Raw genomic sequence first — 18,041 nt, forward strand, 5'->3', positions numbered from 1 at the left:
CAGTCAGTTGTGGAGCAGCTACAGGATGACATGCATGAGAGGAAGGGCAGGACAACTACTGATGCATTTGCCAGAGTGCCTCGAGCTCAGAGATCAGCTGCAGAGCCAGTGACAGACACAAGAGCCACTTCATCTGCACCAGCTACAGCTCCAGTGCAACCAGCTCCAGCACCAACTCCTTCAGCTCCATCCACAACAACTGAAGTCTTCGTCCAAGGAGCCATCTCTACACCACAAACTGAAGACCAAGCCTGAGAGATGAAATAGTACCATGCATTTGCTAGGAACTTTTTGGTAACTTGTTGCCAAAGGGGGAGAAAAATGTATAGATCATAGGCTTCGAGAGAGAGAGAGAGTTTGCTTTTGTTCTCTCTTGTCTTCGTGGTTGAACTTTATTTGCTTTTGCTTGCTTGAGATACTATGCTATTGTCTGTGAGACATTGATGATCATGTGTTTGATCATAAGCTACACTTATGCTTGTTAGATGATATTATCTTATTTATCTTTGTATGATCATTCACTTTGCTTGGTGATGAGTGCATGTATTCAATCTTTATTATTTTGAGTGCTCCACCAAGATGTATGTGACATGGAAGAGTAACTCATGAGCCTAATTCCTTGTGCATTTGCAGTCCAAAGCAAATCTTAAACTATGCACAAATTTAGGGGGAGCTCTTGCTTATCACATACTTCTCAAAGCGACGATGTTTTTTCAATCTTATTATCATTTGTTGAAGCTTTGATCTATATGTTGTCATCAATTACCAAAAAGGGGGAGATTGAAAGTGCAACTATCCCTAGGTGGTTTTGGTAATTCATAACAACATACAGCTCATTAATACTATTCCAAGACAAATATTTCAGGAAAGCTCAATGAATGGCATGGCATGGATGATGAAAGTGGATCCCTCAAAATATTAAGGAGAAAAGGATTGGCTCAAGCTCAAAAGCTCAAGACTCTACATTTTATATTTTAGTGATCCAAGATCACATTGAGTCTATAGGAAAAGCCAATACTATCAAGGAGGGATGAGGTGTTGCTTGATGAGTTTCTTGCTTCAAGTGCTTAGTGATATGCTCCAAAAACCCTCAACTACTTTCTCATATCCACATATGACCTAAACCCAAAGTCAAACTCGGCCCCACCGATTCATTCTATCCGGCGCCACCAAGTTCAGATGTCATAGCCACTGCCACAAACCCTAGGCAAACCGGTCTCACCGATAGGGATCTCGGTCTCACCGAGATGGGATTGTCATCTCTCTGTTTCCCTTTGTAACGTTTCGGTCTAACCGAAGTGAGCGATCGGTCCCACCGGGATTGCAATGTAAACTCTCTATTTCCTTTTCGTAACATTTCGATCTCACCGAAATGAGCGAATCGGTCCCACCGAGTTTATCTGACCAACTCTATGGTTAGCTAATTACCAAAATCGGTCTCACCGAGTTTGTGTAATCGGTCTCACCGAGATTACGTTATGCTCTAACCCTAACCATATCGGTCCTACCAGTTGCATGTCGGTCCCACCGAAATCACTAACGGTCACTAGGTTTACTAAATCGGTCTGACCGAGTTTGTTGATTCGGTCCCATCGAGATTGGTAAATTGTGTGTAACGGTTAGATTTTGTGTGGAGGATATATATACCCCTCCACCTCCTCTTCATTCGTGAAGAGAGCCATCAGAACAAACCTACACTTCCAACTTAGCATTTCTGAGAGAGAACCACCTACTCATGTGTTGAGGCCAAGATATTCCATTCCTACCATATTAATCTTGATCTCTAGCCTTCCCCAAGTTGCTTTCCACTCAAATCTTCTTTCCACCAGATCCAAATCCTGTGAGAGAGAGTTGAGTGTTGGGGAGACTATCATTTGAAGCACAAGAGCAAGGAGATCATCATCAACGCACCATTTGTTACTTCTTGGAGAGTGGTGTCTCCTAGATTGGCTAGGTGTCACTTGGGAGCCTCCGATAAGATTGTGGAGTTGAACCAAGGAGTTTGTAAGGGCAAGGAGATCACCTACTTTGTGAAGATCTACCGCTAGTGAGGCAAGTCCTTCGTGGGCGACGGCCATGGTGGGATAGACAAGGTTGCTTCTTCGTGGACCCTTCTTGGGTGGATCCCCCCGTGGACTCGCGCAACCGTTACCCTTCGCGGGTTCAAGTCTCCATCAACGTGGATGTACGATAGCACCACCTATCGGAACCACGACAAAAACATCCGTGTCTCCAATTGCATTTGAATTCTCCAAACCCTTCCCTTTACTTTCTTGCAAGTTTCATGCTTTAAATTCCGCTGCTCATATACTCTTTGCATGCTTGCTTGAATTGTGTGAAGATTGCTTGACTTGTGCTAAGTTTGCTAAAATCTGCCAAAGACTAAAATTGGGAAAAGGTTAAGTTTTTAATTGGTCAAGTAGTCTAATCACCCCCCCCCTCTAGACATACTTCAAGGTCCTACAGCGTTCCTAGAGAAAACCAAGCTAAAAGACGATGGCAGCAACTACACAGACTGGGTCCGGAACTTGAGGATCATCCTCATAGCTGCCAAAAGAGCATATGTCCTAGATGCACCGCTAGGTGAAGCACCCGTTTTCCCCGCAACTCAAGACGTTATGAACGCCTGGCAGTCGCGTCTTGATGACTACTCCCTCATTCAGTGCGGCATGCTTTACAGCTTAGAACCGGGGCTCCAAAAGCGTTTTGAGCAACACAGAGCATATGGGATGTTCGAAGAGCTGAAAATGATTTTCCAAGCTCATGCCCGGGTCGAGAGATATGAAGTCTCCGACAAGTTCTACAGTTGTAAGATAGAGGAAAATAGTTCTGTCAGTGAGCACATACTCAAAATGTCTGGGTTGCACAACCGCTTGTCCCAGCTGGACATTAACCTCCCGGATGAGGCGGTCATTGACAGAATCCTTCAGTCGCTCCCACCTAGCTACAAGAGCTTTGTGATGAACTACAATATGCAGGGGATGGTGAAAACTATTCCTGAGGTATTTTCAATGCTGAAATCGGCGGAGGTAGAAATCAAAATGGAACATCAAGTGTTGATGGTCAATAGAACCACTAGTTTCAAGAAAGGCAAGGGTAAGAAGAACTTCAAGAAGGACGGCAAGGGAGTTGCCGCGCCCGGTAAGCCAGTTGCCGGGAAGAAGCCAAAGCATGGACCCAAACCTGAGACTGAGTGCTTTTATTGCAAGGGAAGCGGACACTGGAAGCGGAACTGCCCCAAGTACTTAGCGGACAAGAAGGCCGGCAACACCAAAGGTATATGTGATATACATGTAATTGATGTGTACCTTACCAATACTCGTAGTAGCTCCTGGGTATTTGATACCAGTGCGGTTGCTCATATTTGTAACTCAAAATAGGAGCTGCGGAATAAGCGGAGACTGGCGAAGGACGAGGTGACGATGCGCGTCGGGAATGGTTCCAAGTTCGATGTGATCGCTTTCGGCACGCTACCTCTACATTTACCTACGGGATTAGTTTTAAACCTCAATAATTGTTATTTAGTGCCAGCTTTGAGCATGAACATTGTATCTGGATCTCGTTTAATACGAGATGGCTACTCATTTAAATCCAAGAATAATGGTTGTTCTATTTATATGAGAGATATGTTTTATGGTCATGCCCCGCTGGTCAATGGTTTATTCTTAATGAATGTCGAATGTGACGTAACACACATTCATAGTGTGAATACCAAAAGATGTAAGGTTGATAACGATAGTCCCACATACTTGTGGCACTGTCGCCTTGGTCACATTGGTGTCAAACGCATGAAGAAGCTCCATATAGATGGACTTTTGGAGTCTCTTGATTTCAAATCATTTGACACGTGCGAACCATGCCTCATGGGTAAAATGACTAAGACTCCATTCTCTGGAACAATGGAGCAAGTAACCAACTTATTGGAAATTATACATACTGATGTGTGCGGTCCAATGAGCGTTGAGGCTCACGGTGGCTATCATTATGTTCTCACTCTCACTGATGACTTAAGTAGATATGGGTATGTCTACTTGATGAAACACAAGTCTGAGACATTTGAAAGGTTCAAGGAATTTCAGAATGAGGTATAGAATCAACGTGACCGAAAAATAAAGTTCTTATGATCAAATCATGGAGGAGAATATTTAAGTCACGAATTTGGTACGCACTTAAGGAAATGTGGAATCGGTTCACAACTCATGCTGCCTGGAACACCTCAGCGTAACGGTGTGTCCGAACATCGTAATCGCACTCTATTGGATATGGTGCGATCTATGATGTCACTCACCGATTTACCGCTATCATTTTGGGGATACGCTCTAGAGACAGCTATATTCACTTTAAATAGGGCACCGTCTAAATCCGTTGAGACGACACCGTACGAATTATGGTTTGGGAAGAAACCTAAGTTGTCATTTCTAAAAGTTTGGGGATGCTTATGTCAAGAAACTTCAACCTGAAAAGCTCGAACCCAAGTCGGAAAAATGCGTCTTCATAGGATACCCTAAGGAAACCATTGGGTATACCTTCTACCTTAGATCCGAAGGCAAGATCTTTGTTGCCAAGAACGGGTCCTTTCTGGAGAAAGAGTTTCTCTCGAAAGAAATAAGTGGGAGGAAAGTAGAACTCAATGAAGTACTACCTCTTGAACCGGAAAGTAGCGTAGCTCAGAAAGATGTTCCTGTGGTGCCTGCACCGACTAGAGAGGAAGTTAGTGATGATGATCAAGGTACTTCGGATCAAGTTGCTACTGAACTTCGAAGGTCCACAAGGACACGTTCCACACCAGAATGGTATGGCAACCCTGTCTTGGAAATCATGTTGTTAGACAACGGTGAACCTTCGAACTATGAAGAAGCGATGGCGGGCCCAGATTCCAACAAATGGCTTGAAGCCATGCAATCCGAGATAGGATCCATGTATGAAAACAAAGTATGGACTTTGACAGACTTGCCCGTTGATCGGTGAGCGATAGAAAATAAATGGATCTTTAAGAAGAAGACGGACGCGGATGGCAATGTTACCATCTATAAAGCTCGGCTTATCGCTAAGGGTTATCGGCAAGTTCAAGGAGTTGACTACGATGAGACTTTCTCTCCCGTAGCGAAGCTGAAGTCCGTCCGAATTATGTTAGCAATTGCCGCATACTATGATTATGAGATATGGCAAATGGACGTCAAAACGGCATTCCTTAACGGCTATCTTAAGGAAGAATTGTATATGATGCAGCCGAAAGGTTTTGTCGATCCTAAGAATGCTAACAAGGTATGCAAGCTCCAGCGCTCCATCTATGAGCTGGTGCAAGCATCTCGGAGTTGGAACATTCGCTTTGATGAAATGATCAAAGCGTTTGGGTTTATGCAGACTTATGGAGAAGCCTGCGTTTACAAGAAAGTGAGTGGGAGCTCTGTAGCATTTCTCATATTATATGTAGATGACATACTTTTGATGGGAAATGATATAGAACTTTTGGACAACATTAAGGCCTACTTGAATAAGTGTTTTTCAATGAAGGACCTTGGAGAATCTGCTTGCATATTAGGCATCAAGATCTATAGAGATAGATCGAGACGCCTCATAGGTCTTTCACAAAGCACATACCTTGATAAGATATTGAAGAAGTTCAATATGGATCAGTCCAAGAAGGGGTTCTTGCCTGTGTTGCAAGGTGTGAAATTGAGCTCGGCTCAATGCCCGACCACGGCAGAAGATAGAGAAAAGATGAGTGTCATCCCCTATGCCTCAGCTATAGGGTCTATTATGTATGCCATGTTGTGTACCAGACCTGATGTAAACCTTGCCGTAAGTTTGGTAGGAAGGTACCAAAGTAATCCCGACATGGAACACTGGACAGCGGTCAAGAATATCCTGAAGTACCTGAAAAGGACTAAGGATATGTTTCTCGTTTATGAAGGTGACGAAGAGCTCGTCATAAAGGGTTACGTTGACGCTAGCTTCGACACAGATCTGGATGACTCTAAGTCACAAACCGGATACGTGTATATTTTGAATGGTGGGGCAGTAAGCTGGTGCAGTTGCAAGCAAAGCGTCATGGCGGGATCTACATGTGAAGCGGAGTACATGGCAGCCTCGGAGGCAGCGCATGAAGCAATCTGGATGAAGGAGTTCATCACCGACCTAGGAGTCATACCCAATGCGTCGGGGCCGATCACTCTCTTCTGTGACAACACTGGAGCTATTGCCCTTGCCAAGGAGCCCAGGTTTCACAAGAAGACCAGGCACATCAAGCATCGCTTCAACTCCATTCATGAAAATGTTCAAGATGGAGACATAGATACTTGCAAAGTGCATACGGATCTGAATGTCGCAGATCCGTTGACTAAACCTCTTCCGCGAGCAAAACATGATCAACACCAGAACTCTATGGGTGTTCGATTCATCACAATGTAACTAGATTATTGACTCTAGTGCAAGTGGGAGACTGTTGGAAATATGCCCTAGAGGCAATAATAAAATGATTATTATTATATTTCCTTGTTCATGATAATTGTCTATTATTCATGCTATAATTGTGTTATCCGGAAATCTAATACATGTGTGAATACATAGACCACAACATGTCCCTAGTGAGCCTCTAGTTGACTAGATCGTTGATCAACAGATAGTCATGGTTTCCTGACTATGGACATTGGATGTCATTGATAACGGATCACATCATTAGGAGAATGATGTGATGGACAAGACCCAATCCTAAGCATAGCACAAGATCGTGTAGTTCGTTTGCTAGAGCTTTTCTAATGTCAAGTGCTTTGGGTGTAACTCCCGGATACCATAGGAGTGCTTTGGGTGTACCAAACGTCACACATAACTGGGTGGCTATAAAGGTATACTACAGGTATCTCTGAAAGTGTCTGTTGGGTTGACGCGGATCGAGACTGGGATTTGTCACTCCGTATGACGGAGAGGTATCTCTGGGCCCACTCGGTAATGCATCATCATAATGAGCTCAATGTGACCAAGTGGTTGGTCACGTGATCATGCATTATGTGACGAGTAAAGTGACTTGCCGGTAACGAGATTGAACGAGGTATTGGGATACCGACGATCGAATCTCGGGCAAGTAATGTACCGATTGACAAAGGGAATTGTATACAGGATTACTTGAATCCTCGACATCGTGGTTCATCCGATGAGATCATCATGGAACATGTGGGAGCCAACATGGGTTTCCAGATCCCGTTGTTGGTTATTGGCCGGAGAGCTGTCTCGGTCATGTCTGCATGATTCCCGAACCCGTAGGGTATACACACTTAAGGTTCGGTGACGCTAGGGTTATTAGGAATACTTGTAAGTGATTACCGAATGTTGTTAGGAGTCCCAGATGAGATCCTGGACGTCACGAGGAGTTCCGGAATGGTCCGGAGGTGAAGATTTATATGTGGGAAGTTGTCATACGGTCACCGGAAAAGTTCGGGGGCTTATCGGTATTGTACCGGGGCCACCGGAGGGATTCCAGGGGTCCACCAGGAGGGGCCACCTCTCTCGGAGGGCCTCATGGGCTGTAGTGGGCAGGGAACCAGCCCCTAGAGGGCTGGGCGCACCCCCCTTGGGCCCATGCGCCTAGGGTTGGGGGGGGGACCCTAGAGGGGGCGCCCCCCTTGCTTGGGGGGCAAGCCCCCTCCCCTTGGCCTCCCCCTCTAGATCTCATCTAGAGGGGGCCGGCCCCCTTCCCCCTTCCCCTATAAATAGAGGGGCGAGGGGAGGGCTGCACACCACATCCAAGGCGCAGCCCCTCCCCTTCCCAACACCTCTCCTCCTCCGTTAAGAGCTTGGCGAAGCCCTGCCGGAGTACTGCCTCTCCACCACCACCACGCTGTCATGCTGCTGCTGGAGCTCTCTTCCTCAACCTCTCCCTCCTCCTTGCTGGATCAAGGCGTGGGAGACGTCTCCGCTCCGTATGTGTGTTGAACGCAGAGGTGCCGTCCATTCGACACTAGGATCTTCGGTGATTTGGATCAGTACGAGTACGACTGCATCAACCCCATTCTCTTGAACGCTTCCGCTCGCGATCTACAAGGGTATGTAGATGCACTCCTATCTCTCTCGTTGCTAGATGACTCCATAGATTGATCTTGGTGATGCGTAGATTTTTTTTAATTTTCTGCAACGATCCCCAACACTCACATCCTCCTCGGAGGCAGGTAAGTAGTTGCTGTCTTCCGAGTCCTCGTGATCAACGTGTTCGGGGCTGTAGTGACCCTCCTCCCTCTCGTCCTGATCAGATGTGGGTTCAACGGGGTGGTCATGGTCTTCAGCGTTTTCCGGAGTTTCATTATCTCCGGTGTCGGTATGACTATCCTTTTCCCGACGCGATCGTGAGCGGCGCCGCTGGCGCCGGCGCTTTGGTGGTTCATCGACGGGCTTGTCCTTGCTTGGATCTCGAGTGCCATCATCGTCCTTCATCTCAAGAGTGTCCACCATGTATACATCGTAGGTAGAAGTGGCCGTCCAGCGCCCAGTGATAGGCGGGTTTTGGCTTTGTTCGACGTCGACATCATCGTCCATGCCGTCGATGTCTTTGGAGGCGTAGTCTAGCATGTTAATTAAATCGTCGATAGTGGCTATTAAGTGGGTGGTGGGTGGGGTATAAAATTCCCCAACCTCAGCCCCCAGCCTGTGCTAGGTGTAGTTTGGAGGCAAGGCTTCCGTAATGGCGAGGGATTGTATTAAGCCCAGTGCTTCGTCTAAGAGCGAAAGGTGGATATGAGTCTACGGATCTGTGTGGCCGGGCACTAGATCGATCAAGATGGATGCAGACCTCGACCGTTCAAAGTTACCACCCAGAGACGAGTCCGACTCTCCGATGACTGGGAGAGTCCCGTTTGACTCCGGGTTTACCAACGACGCGATCGCATCTGGGTCTCCGGATGAGAGTTCCATGATAGGATAGAGTCTGGTGGGGTTGATCCTCTCATTGCCGGACAACACAATCTGCCCCGGATCTAAGGCCGAGGCAGGTGTGAACATTGACCCCTGGACGGGATCTGATAGTGGATCCGAAGGGCCCTCTTCATGAGGGTGGGGAGCGGCAGTCGGGGCCGCGAACCCCTCGAAGATCAGATCTCCTCGGATATCAGCGACATAATTCAAGTTCCCAAACCTGATCTAGTGACCGGGGGCGTAACTGTCGACCTGATCAAGGTGACCGACCGAGTCAGCACGTAGCACGAAGCCGCCGAACACAAAGACCCATCCAGGGAGAAAAGTCTCCTGGACACAGCATCATCGTTGATGAAGAGGCGCGCCATCAATCCTTTTGTTGACAATACATTAGAGCTCTCAATGAAAGCACCAATGTCGGTGTCAAAACCGGCAGATCTCGAGTAAGGGTGCCCAAGTTGTGCGTCTAAGGATCGATGGTAACAATTGACGAAGGGACACAATGTTTACCTAGGTTCGGGCCCTCTTAAAGGAGGTAAAACCCTACGTCCTGCTTGATTGTATTCGATGAGTATATGGGTTACAAGAGTTGATCTACCTCGAGATCGTAATGGCTAAACCCTAGCTTGTCTAGACTATGAATATTATGATCCCGCCTCCGGTCTAAACCCTCCAGTTTATATAGACACCGAAGGGGCCTAGGGTTGCACAGAGTCGGTTTACAGAGAAAGGAAATAGCATATCCGGACACCCAATCTTGCCGTTCATGCATACAGGAGTCCTAACCGGACACCGGAGGTGGTCTTCTTCCTTCATCTTTACAACCCATCAGTCCGGCCCATATTAAATAGGCCGGACGCCCGAGGACCCCCTAGTCCAGGACTCCCTCAGGGGTGTCAGTCAGCTTGCTTTCTGATTCTTCTTCAGTCTCACCGTCTGCGTCGCTACCGTTGTGACTATGGGGGGATGTTGAGTATATGATTATTAGGAAGTATAGAATAGACTAGGATTTGTCCTGTATTGTCTTGTACTCCAAGTTGATCATTGTACTCCTATATATATGCCCACGAGACTAAAGCAATAAACATCAATCATATTCTACCAATCCATCTCTATTCCCTTCTAACATAAACAACCTAGGGCAATGTAATTCTAGTCTGTCATGAAATGAAACAAATATTATGTTTCATCCTGTGTAACTTAAACCAATTTATTTTTCCAAACATATCAACACACATAGCTGTATTATTCCCCTTGCAAGATTCAAGATCGTACTATTTTAGACCACATCAACTTAATATATCCAACGTATAGCGACTACAAACCAAAGAAAGCACTTGAATCAAGAATACTCAAAAGAAAACGACGAGTGACGAGATTTGTGAAGCATTGTCATTTACAAACTGTTGTACAAGAACAAACAATTATGGACAAGAAATATATAAGTACAACCAATCTTTTCGGCGAATCTTCGATAGAAGTGGAGTGGTGTTGTTGATTCCTTTGATCTTCTCAAGTACACAAGAAGAATAAGAAATCTTCCTCCATGGTTGCATTTCCTGTAAAATGCTAGCGAAGTAAAAGAACAGACAGGGACCAAGACCAAAAGCAACCTATGTATATGATGTAAATGAATTGTTTTCCTTGCGGCTTATATTTGTTTAGGTTAGATTCACTTATCGTACATTAACCTGCCCCACATGAACAATTATGCGACCTCACAAGAAAAGTTATACAATTTTGATATACATTGCATTACCGACATATACGAACTATTATACAAGATGAAAACGCTATATACACAAACAAATATCAAATCTTGGCGCACATCGGCGACCACAATCTGCATGCCCCGTGCACATACCTGCCACATATATCCTCCCCTCCAACCAATATGACCTTGTGTTCACAGCTAACGATCAAACATCTGCACACACAAAAAAATACTACTTTGGCCCCCAACAAAACTAGTGAGGTTATCAATCTCATTAGCTTTGCTACTTAATATAAATAAAGAAATTTAAAAGCACAAGTGTATGGAAGATTCGGTTGTAGGCAAAAGCAAAATAAAACATAAATTACGATTGAAAGATTATAGGAAGTCGCAAACATAAACATAAAAACGTAAAGGAATATTTTTCCTTGCTGAAGTACTATTTGGTTTCTGCTACTCCATGTTACATTGACTGACCCATCTCAGAGATACAGCCGTACCACATTGCATCTGGCATTAAATGGAAGCATTTGAAACTCAAACCCATGTCATGAAATTTACAGCAGAATCCAGGACGCCGAGGATCTCCAAAACTATGCCATTTCGGGGAGCAGCATCCGGAAGAGAGAGGAGAGAGAGGGAGAGTCAGAAAGCTAAAAAAAGCAGCGAGCAATCTAGTGGTGTAGCGAGGCGAGCCCTTGCTGCGTCCCTCCCCTTCCTCCGTTTCCCACCCCTCCAAAAAAATTCACCTCACGCCCCCGGGCCCCGGGCCTCCCCCCCGCGCCGACGACCCCCGAAGCTCCCAGAGGCTTCTAGGGCCTCGCCGCCGCCGCCGCCGCCGCCGTCCCCCCTTCCACCAATCGCCGCCTCCGGCAGCGGCGAGGCCGCTTCGCAGACGGCGGAGGGACGGTGCTAGGGTTTGCAGCCGCGGCAGCCGGCGCCCGCGGAGGAGGATGCATATGATGCGGCGGCTCAAGAGCATCGCCTCCGGCCGCTCCTCCGTCTCCGATCCGGTGCGCATGCTCGATCTGTCCCCGCCCCTTCCCCCGGCCAGCGATTCGCGGCGCAGCTGCATTCGCCATCAATGACATGGAAACCGTGGCGCTGGTTCGTTTTTGCGCGATTTTCCTAGTCTTGCTCGAGCAGCAGCATCGTGGTTCATTCGTTGGCTTGATTAGTTGCTATTGGGCGAAAAAAATTAAAAAAATGCATGTTGCGCTGTCAGGTGGAAAATGCTTCAGTTTGCTTTCGTCGGATTTGGCATTCAGCTAGGTGCGCTTTAAAGGTGGCGGTTTGCTTCTGCTTTTGTTTGACGTGTGCGATGAAAACGATGCTAGCATTTTTTAGTCGCTAATAATGCTTTAGCACCGTAAAATTTTTATTTCCGAATAAGCCCGATTCATCCATTTTATAGGTTCATTTTTGCCCTCAAACGACTGCAAGGCTGGATTCCACTATTGTAAAGATGATGGAACCGCAGAGTGCCAGCATTCATATGCAAAAGAAAGTCGCAAGAACCGAGCTAGGAGTTCAGGCCAGCCATTTTATAGGTTCATGAAGATATTTGATGCTCCATTTCTACTCTGATAGTTGTTTGGTAGCTTGTTCAATTCATCGGTCATTCACGCGAAAATAGTTATCTACATGGATTGACCGGGAATTGGCTTACCATATAACTATTGCCGCTGGATCCTTTTTGCTTACGGTTCCAACCTCCTTTTCGAAGAAAAAGAAAGCATGCTCTGTGGAGCAGCTTTAGAAGTCTTCTTGTGGATATGGGCTTTATGAGTTACTCCCTCTGTCCCATAATATAAGTGTCAAAAACGCTCTTATATTACGGGATGGAGGGAGTACCCAACATTACAAACATTAAAAATGGAATGCATAGTTTGTTAAAAGATATTGGTATGTGTAATTCTTGATTGGTGGAAAAGTTTGATGGATGCAGTTTGTTGGTTATTGCTTGGGACTGCTAGAAAATGGCCTCCATCGTCGCAAGATCTATTAATTTTTGTGATTGCTAAATTGAAGTTTCCTTTTAGCCTCTCTATGCTTCTCCAGTTGTGAATACTTATTTGCAAATATTGTTGTTGTTAGGGTGGTGACTCTGGCTCAAAAAGGCCAAAATTTGATCAGGATGGATTGGGCGATATTGTCATTCAACCACATCTATCTGATGACAAACCTATGCATCTAGACCAAGAATCATCATCATCTCATAGAAATGCTGAGGCAAGCACATCTACTAGTATGAATCCTGCTAAAGCTGAAGAAACGGGTGCAGATCTTCCGAAAGGAATGAATGATATGACAATAAGCGATGATAAAGTTGATGGCCGTAATAATGATAAGGTATTTTGATTCTCCGCCCATGACTTGTTGACCTGATGCCATTTCTTCTTTTGCTGTTTATGTGATGGCTTTCTGACTATAGGATGCTGAAGGGGTTACCGTTGATGGAAATGGAACAGAAGCTGGCCAGATCATTGTGACAACAATAGGAGGTCAAAATGGGAAGCCAAAGCAGGTGATACCTTGATCAGTATCTTTGCTACTCTCATGCATATTCTACTGCCGGATTCTAGATGCAGTATTTCCATATTGGAAACCTTTGTATGGTCCATGGACTGAGTTTATTTGTTCTCGGGAACCCTTATTGGTAGAATTTTGCACTATGACACCATTTATGGGCATATACAGCATTTTTTTTCCTGATGGCTGAGTATTGTAGCTTCAAACTATTCTCTGGAATGTTTGTAACTTTGTACTACTGCATTTATTCCTCAGAACATTGGACGACCCAGTAATGATAATACTAATACTCCAACTGTTTTACAGAAGGTCTCATACATGGCAGAGCGCGTCGTTGGGACTGGTTCGTTTGGTGTAGTATATCAGGTGTGTTAATTTGCCGTCTTTTGCCCTTGTATATCACTACAGTTTCTGTTAGTGAATATTTCTAATGCTGGGCGTTGAAGTCATTGATAATATCTGGTACAACAGGCTAAGTGCTTGGAAACTAGAGAAACTGTTGCCATTAAGAAGGTGCTGCAGGATAAGAGATATAAGAACAGAGAGCTGCAAACAATGCAGTTACTTGACCATCCAAATGTAGTTCAGCTAAAGCATCACTTCTTTTCGACAACTGAGAGGGGTGAAGTGTACCTAAACCTTGTACTTGAATATGTCTCGGAGACAGTTTATCGTGTTGCCAAATATTATTGTCGGCTGAACCAGCGTGTACCCATACTATATGTTAAGCTGTATGCATATCAGGTTTGTGAAGATGTTCCATTGTAGTTTATATATTCTTTCAAAGAGTTATATTCGGTGATGCTCAAGAAGTTGTTTGTTGTTCCATCTTTGCATAGATGTGCCGGGCCCTTGCATATATCCATCGTGTTGTTGGTGTATGCCATCGAGATATTAAGCCGCAAAATCTGTTGGTAAGTTCATTAAAATTTTATTAGACATATCTTCTTGCTTGAACCGTGCAGTATCATTGCATGCTTGCAGGTTCCCTCCTCCAATGATGACTGCCTGCAATATTTTAAAATATTATTTGATTGTATCATAAGTAATGATCAACTAACTGCAATGGATTGATCTTCCAGGTCAATCCTCATACGCATCAACTTAAGCTTTGTGATTTTGGGAGTGCTAAAAAACTGGTATGCCTTTGTCACTTATTTTCTTGGTCTTGTGTTTTGACATGTATTTGACAGTACATGGCTCGATTTCAGGCCCCTGGAGAGCCAAACATCTCATACATCTGCTCGCGGTATTATAGGGCTCCTGAACTAATATTTGGAGCTACAGAGTACACCACAGCAATTGATATCTGGTCTGTTGGTTGTGTAGTAGCTGAGCTTCTGATTGGCCAGGTATAGAGTCTCATTCTAGAAGCTCAGTTTTCTTGCAGCCAAGTTCATTAGTTGAAGTTATGCTTACTTGAACAAGATCACTTGATTTTTGAGGACAATTAATTTTTGTTTATCATTATAGACCGTATTACTCCTTTTATAGCTGAAAGTAATAGTATTTAGTCACAAGAACAGTGGAGTTTCTCAACATTAGAGTGTGATCAGCAACATCTAGAAGGCCTCGTATCATATCATTGAACATATTTTGATAAGCAAATACTACTGCACAAATCAAGCTCTGTTAAATTACGCATATGTTATCAAATTCATTTGAAGTTGCTTCACTTTAGAGGGCTAATACTTTCATGGAAAAATCAAGTTGATAATTACTTTCCTGTCGACAATCTCTTTTCTGTACATGAGCTGGACTTTTTTGTTGAGTTCTCTTCTTTTGGGGGGAAATTGCAGCCTCTGTTTCCTGGAGAAAGTGGCGTTGATCAGTTGGTTGAAATTATAAAGGTTTGTATCCCCCGCCAAACCATTAAAGTCCAGTAATTAAGATCAGTAAGCTGAAGTCATCATTCCTTATCCCTATTCTAGATTTTGGGTACCCCAACAAGAGAAGAAATCAGATGCATGAACCCAAACTACTCTGAATTCAAGTTCCCTCAGATAAAAGCTCATCCCTGGCACAAGGTTAGTAACCTCTCTATATGTATTCAGTTAGCCGAGACCTCTGTAACCTGCTAACCTAATTTTCGTCCGCACGCAGCTTTTTGGTAAGCGCATGCCACCTGAAGCAGTTGATCTTGTGTCAAGGCTACTTCAGTACTCACCAAATCTGCGCTGCACAGCTGTAAGAATGGTTTTATCCTTGTGCTATTTGAACCAAGCTAGGAACAAATGAGCACAGATTCATTGCTTTCTAATGCTAAGTTCTACTTTTTTCTCTAGCTAAAGTACAATTTGATTGCTTCTAAGAAGAGTGTTGTGTTGTCCTGGCATCTATGAATCACAGCCCTACTAAATTCATGAATGAAGAAGAGACATCCTTGAAAAAGACGAGTGCTATTCTGACTAAGACATTTTTGCAGGTTGATGCTTGTGCCCATCCGTTCTTCGATGAACTGCGGGATCCCAAGACCTGCTTGCCAAATGGACGGCCATTACCACCATTGTTCAACTTCTCGGGAGCTGGTAAATAATAACCATACATAGACTCTGCAATTGTTTTGAACTGTAAAAACTAAAAACTACACCGTGCTGTTGAGCTTTTTGTTACGCTAACCTGATACAACCCATGGACATGTTGTGCTGCAGAGCTAGAAGGCCTCCCTGTTGAGCTGCTCCACCGGATCATTCCCGAACATATGAGGAAGTGAAGAAGTGGCGGCCGGAGAAGCGTTATTTCTTGCCGCCACCTTAAGGGCGGAGACGGAACACCGCGAGCATATCCAAATGTCTGGTGGATTGATCTGGAGTAGATTCTCCGGCCGGCCCAGCCCGGCCTGGAGCTAGAGAAGGGCAACCACGGGCATGTGCCCAGGGCCCAGACACACACTGCTGTGGGCCCCTGTTTTAAGTGTATGTGTTTATGTCGTTTGATGAAAGAATAGTATGTTTGCTCGTTTCCAGCTTTCAGAATTTTCTCAGTGAAGCATGAAAATGATGATGTCACGCTTCGTATTGATATGGGATTCAAATTCGAATCCCATATCTGAGGCATTCATGGTGGATATTCTTCGTATTGATATGGGATTCGCTTTCGACCATCAAGGCCAGCATAATTATACATGCATTGCTTCTATGCAAGTGCAATCGAAGTACTCCTACAGATCACCAGATCTGGTAGTGGTATTGACAATCAAACTGGCTCCATTTAAAACAAGTGCCTCCGGTATGAATATGGTGATGCAAATTGTTTATTTATCTGGCCAACCGAGGCTTCCTTTCCGGTGCGATCTGCAGAAAGGGGAGATGGGTGACAAGTGTAAGTGTAGTGTGGTAGCTCAACGAAACCTCACCAGATGCAGATAGCCGAGGACGTGTCCTTTGCCCCGGATACTTTACGTGCAAGGTTGTTGTCTTGGTGGTGACAAGTTGGCTGACACGGCAGCAGTGGCGATATTTTTGGGCTCATGCGTGTTAGGAGAGGACAAATACCCCGTGAAAGATTCTTTTTGTTTTTGAACATTTTTCTTGGAAAGTTTTCCGATATAAATTCACTAGATAATTGTGACATCGTACAAACACAGCCTAGCCATTCTTCTACCGACAACGTTGCGAAGTCACTTGGAGCATTTAAGTCAACAGTAGCACGCATCCATCGAGTAGGAGTATGATGCAAGGAGTCACCCAGACACTCGGCCATTAATAATGGCAGTATGGCACGATGGTATGCTTACTGATGAACCATCGGTGACACCGACTCGATATAAATAAAAACCACTTATCAGCGACTGCGACCTGTTCAATAGGCACACCTAGAGCTAGAGATAAATCACATTGGGTGGGTGATCTTGGGCCATACAGCAAGTGCCGTCCATCGGTCCACTTCAGAAACTTTGTCCCGTGTCCCGACCTGCTTTCTTTTCTTTCTGGACATCATCGGAGGACAAACCCGCCGTCCATATCAAAACATGTGATTTACGAGCGCCCAACGCACACCCCGCCCGCCTACCATGTTGACCCTCGTTTCTTGTTTCAGGTTTTATTTATTTTTTCTCAATGAATACAGACGTAGAAAATAAGTACTCTGTCCTAAATAACTTGGCGTAGAAATGAATAAAAATGAATGCATCTAAATTAAAATACATCCAGATAACTCGAATTTCGTGACAAGTAATTCCGGACGAAGGGAGTAGGATGCACACCGCGCCTAAGACCCTGACCCCATTTTTGTTTCACGTTTTTCATTTTCTTGCCTGATGAAGGTTACAGTGTATGATACAAGTAGGACACACATCAGGCATCCGTCGTGCGTGTATGTATTGATAATTGGTATACGCATGTATGTATGTATGTATGCTAGGAATACTACACATCACCACGAGGTTGGGAAAGAGACGGTTTTGTGTTTAGAGATGGTACAAGCAGGTCAATTAGTGGTTACTCCCTCTGTAAACTAATATAAGAGTGTTTAGATAACTAAAATAGTGATCTAAACGCTCATATATTAGTTTACGGAGGTAGTACTTGTTAGGTAGTGTTGCCAATCAGCCATGAATGGCAACTTTATCGGGCTCACTAAAGGCGAACAAAAAGAAGTGAAAAACAAAACAACAACTTGAAACTCATCCATCCAAGCAAGCCAAAAGGTGAGAAAGCTTGGCCCGTGACCATCATCTAAACCAACTCCATCAGTCACTAAGCACAATCACACCCACACAAGCTGCCGCTACTAATCTATACTCATGTGGTCCCAGCGGCACATGTGCCATGCCAAAAAGATATTTATAGTTTTTTTCTCACTAATTTTAAAACACTGTACATTTTAAACCAAGAATATATAAAGCGAGGATGAAATATAAAATCAAATCCAAAGCCTTGCACTCCTTGTTGTC

At 44.6% G+C, this 18,041-nt stretch overlaps 1 protein-coding gene across 3 annotated transcripts; it reads left to right on the forward strand.

The window, feature by feature from the left end:
* Positions 1-11,304: 11,304 nt before the first annotated feature.
* On the forward strand, positions 11,305-16,244 carry LOC119336130 (shaggy-related protein kinase alpha-like). Of its 3 annotated transcripts, none has more exons than XM_037608155.1 (13): positions 11,305-11,628; positions 12,713-12,967; positions 13,050-13,142; positions 13,457-13,513; positions 13,619-13,891; positions 13,987-14,061; positions 14,230-14,286; positions 14,359-14,499; positions 14,947-14,997; positions 15,079-15,174; positions 15,251-15,334; positions 15,573-15,675; positions 15,799-16,244. In XM_037608155.1, exons 1-13 carry the CDS (start codon positions 11,569-11,571, stop codon positions 15,858-15,860), a joined length of 1,407 nt encoding a protein of 468 aa, XP_037464052.1. In that variant the 5' UTR covers positions 11,305-11,568; the 3' UTR covers positions 15,861-16,244. The 3 variants fall into 3 exon arrangements, with proteins under 3 accessions (XP_037464052.1, XP_037464046.1, XP_037464057.1); XM_037608149.1 differs by having other exon boundaries at positions 11,307-11,628; positions 13,454-13,513; XM_037608160.1 differs by lacking the exon at positions 11,305-11,628 and adding an exon at positions 11,632-11,722 and having other exon boundaries at positions 13,454-13,513.
* Positions 16,245-18,041: the final 1,797 nt, after the last annotated feature.

The sequence above is a fragment of the Triticum dicoccoides genome, chromosome 1B (genome assembly GCF_002162155.2).
Source record: "Triticum dicoccoides isolate Atlit2015 ecotype Zavitan chromosome 1B, WEW_v2.0, whole genome shotgun sequence".
Lineage (NCBI taxonomy): Eukaryota > Viridiplantae > Streptophyta > Magnoliopsida > Poales > Poaceae > Triticum > Triticum dicoccoides.